Source organism: Eleginops maclovinus, chromosome 23 (assembly GCF_036324505.1).
Source record: "Eleginops maclovinus isolate JMC-PN-2008 ecotype Puerto Natales chromosome 23, JC_Emac_rtc_rv5, whole genome shotgun sequence".
NCBI lineage: Eukaryota > Metazoa > Chordata > Actinopteri > Perciformes > Eleginopidae > Eleginops > Eleginops maclovinus.
In genome coordinates this window covers 23,992,039-23,994,798 of record NC_086371.1, presented here as the reverse complement: position 1 = coordinate 23,994,798, position 2,760 = coordinate 23,992,039, and the positions used below count along the sequence as shown (strand labels likewise).

Here is a 2,760-nt window from a genome sequence, read left to right as displayed (position 1 = left end):
TTCTCTTTGCTATTTGGGCTTATTGGAACCTGATAAGTATAAAAACTAAGTATCATCTTTTGACATGATGTACTTTTAGAGAAAAATGATGTCCACATATGTGGACACTCGGTCTGAATTTCCATAAAACACATTAAAGTCACCTTTTTGTAATAGAGTGAAAAACTATTTTATTTCAACCTTGAACACAGCAGTTTTTTCAACTTTCAACTATTGTTTGTGTTTTGAACATCATTGTGAAAAAACACAACAAAATGAAGAAAAACAAAACATTTTTGCCCCCTTTGGAGAGTCACAGTTACAGTATGTGTTATGTGAAATTTTGCATTGCAGCAGTGTGTGTGTGTGTGTGTGTGTGTGTGTGTGTGTGTTGTGCTGCAGTGTATGTGTGTCTATGTGTGAAAGGCTGTGTAACAGTTGCGATCGCCTTGCAAGCACAAGAACACTTTGCAGGTCACACAACGCACTCGGGTTCTTCCAGTGCAGCCTGCTACCCTGCAGCGCGCCGCATTCTTCAGGCTGATCATCTCTGGGAGATGGGCATTCGCCCTCCTGCGGACCGAGACATGGGGCACTGCCGTCACAGGACATTTGTTCCCTTGATTTGAGTTGTCTTCTTCCTCTGACTGTTCAGAGAGGTCTGCATGGCTTCCTTGACCGTGATGCTGGGCCAAGAGGGTCGTAGGAATTTCTGTACGGAACTCAAGGAACTGCATGATGCTCTTCTTTGGTGCAGCACATATTGCGAGGTCTTTGCGGTAGAGTAGCCAGCTGCTACCTAAAGCCAGATCTGTGAAGTGCATTAGCATCCGCATCGTCCACTTCTTAGTACGGGCGCTCATGCGATAGTAGCTAATCATTCTATCGATCAAATCCACTCCACCCATCTTGAGGTTGTACTCACGGACAATGCTTGGTCGCGAGACAGTCACATACTGTTTCAATTTCTTGTCCCAGCGCTGGCAGGTGTCTTCAGGCTCTGTGCCATGAACACCAGACATCATCAATACTGGTTTGTTGTCATACCACTTCACTACACACAACTTTCCGTCTTCAGTGGAAAGTTCTGATGAGGTACCTCTTCCTGTGTTTTTCATGGTTTTGTCAGAGGGTAGCTTCTCCTTCGCGCCAGCGAGTCTGTTCTTCATTATTGTACCAGTAATGTACATCTCCTTCTTCATCATTTGTTCCACACCTCGGATGCTTGTGAAGAACCGGTCACAATACACTTTTGTGCCACGATGCAGAGTTTGACACAGACGAGCCAAGACTAAGCCTCCCAACCCCAGGCCCACCTCTTCTTCGACCTGCTCAAGCAGTGCACCTGTACCTTGATACAGATCAAAGTCCAGCACAATGCCATCTGCTGTAGCACAAACGAAGTTCTTGATGCCAACTGGGTTTGGCTTCATTGGCAGATATTGTCTGCATGGACAGGCTCCTGTGAAAGGAATCATCTGCTCATCAATAGATGCGCATTCAGGTCGATTCTGAGACTTGCAGGGATGAACCTGTATCTGTCCCTGTCCCTGAACCTGTCAACAAGTGTTGTAAATAAGCATTTTGCTTCCTATCCTTCACCTAGCCCTTAGGCCCTGCCTAAAATAAACAAATATCCACTGGGTCTTGGCTAACCATTATTTGCACCACGGAGACGTTTACGTCCTCTGCTGTGCTCAGTGGGCTGAGGAATGGGGTCCTCATCATCACTACTGTCATCCTCATCCTCACTGCTGCTTCGCTCCTGTGTTCGGGGTTGGTAATTGGCATCCAGGATGGGATCATCGTTGTCAGACAAGTCTTCCAAATCTGAGTTGTCTCCATCATTTAGCCAAAATTGCTCCAATGCTGTTTGCACAGAAAAACGCTCTGGAAATAAAAACATGAAAAAATCAAATACAAACCAATGTCATTTATATATGTATGTATTTCTTTGTTATTTATTTCACTGGGACAGCTTTTCAACTGCACCAGAGATAGCTATAAACAACTCTAGCTATTAGCTATAGCAAGGCACATTTTTACTAGCATATTAACATTTTTAACCCAACTAATTTATGTATGTATTTAGTTATTTAATTGTTATTTATTTCATTGGGACAATGTACAGCTTTTTAGCTGCACAAGAGTTAGCTATAAGCTATTTTACTCGTGCACATTTTTGCTAACATATTAGCATTTTTGACCAACCTAAGTCCCGATGTACACATACGTGTACATCATGTTTAGCAGCATACCAAATTGTTATTTTCACACATTTTTTGTCAAATTTGCATGTCATGACAAACGTACAATGCTTTGATAAATATCTAAATCAGAAAAAGCCTTGAAATATGATAGGACTTCTTACCTTGTCGAGGTTTGTGTTTGGAGCTGCCACTCGAATTATCCCTTGTGTTTGCCGCCATTTTTAATTCTTACCGTAGTGTGTTGTACTCTTCTGACACCACCAGATGACAGTGTAAGTGTCCACATACTTGGCCATGAGGCGACAGTTCAGCAGAATTAACGACTGTGGTCATATGACCAAAAATGTGATGTCCACGTATGTGTACGCCAGGTCCTAGGAGGTTTAATACAGTAACCTCTTTATTTTAGTAATATACAGCTCTGGTAAAAATTAAGAGACCGATCCAAATGTTTCTTAAATCTTTATCTCTACATGTATGGCAGCCATTCCAGTGTCTGTTGAATTCCAACACAGAGAATTGTTGTCAGTAGTTTATAGAATACAATCTTTTTTTAAAAAACCTCAAAGAC

General features: G+C 42.2%; 1 protein-coding gene across 1 annotated transcript; it reads right to left on the bottom strand.

Annotated features, from left to right (window-relative positions):
* Window positions 1-392: 392 nt before the first annotated feature.
* LOC134859561 (piggyBac transposable element-derived protein 3-like) lies at window positions 393-2,299 on the bottom strand. The gene is made up of 2 exons (XM_063876104.1): window positions 1,636-2,299; window positions 393-1,441 (listed from the first exon to the last, which is right to left on the bottom strand). Exons 1-2 carry the CDS (start codon window positions 1,883-1,885, stop codon window positions 393-395), a joined length of 1,299 nt encoding a protein of 432 aa, XP_063732174.1. The 5' UTR covers window positions 1,886-2,299.
* Window positions 2,300-2,760: the final 461 nt, after the last annotated feature.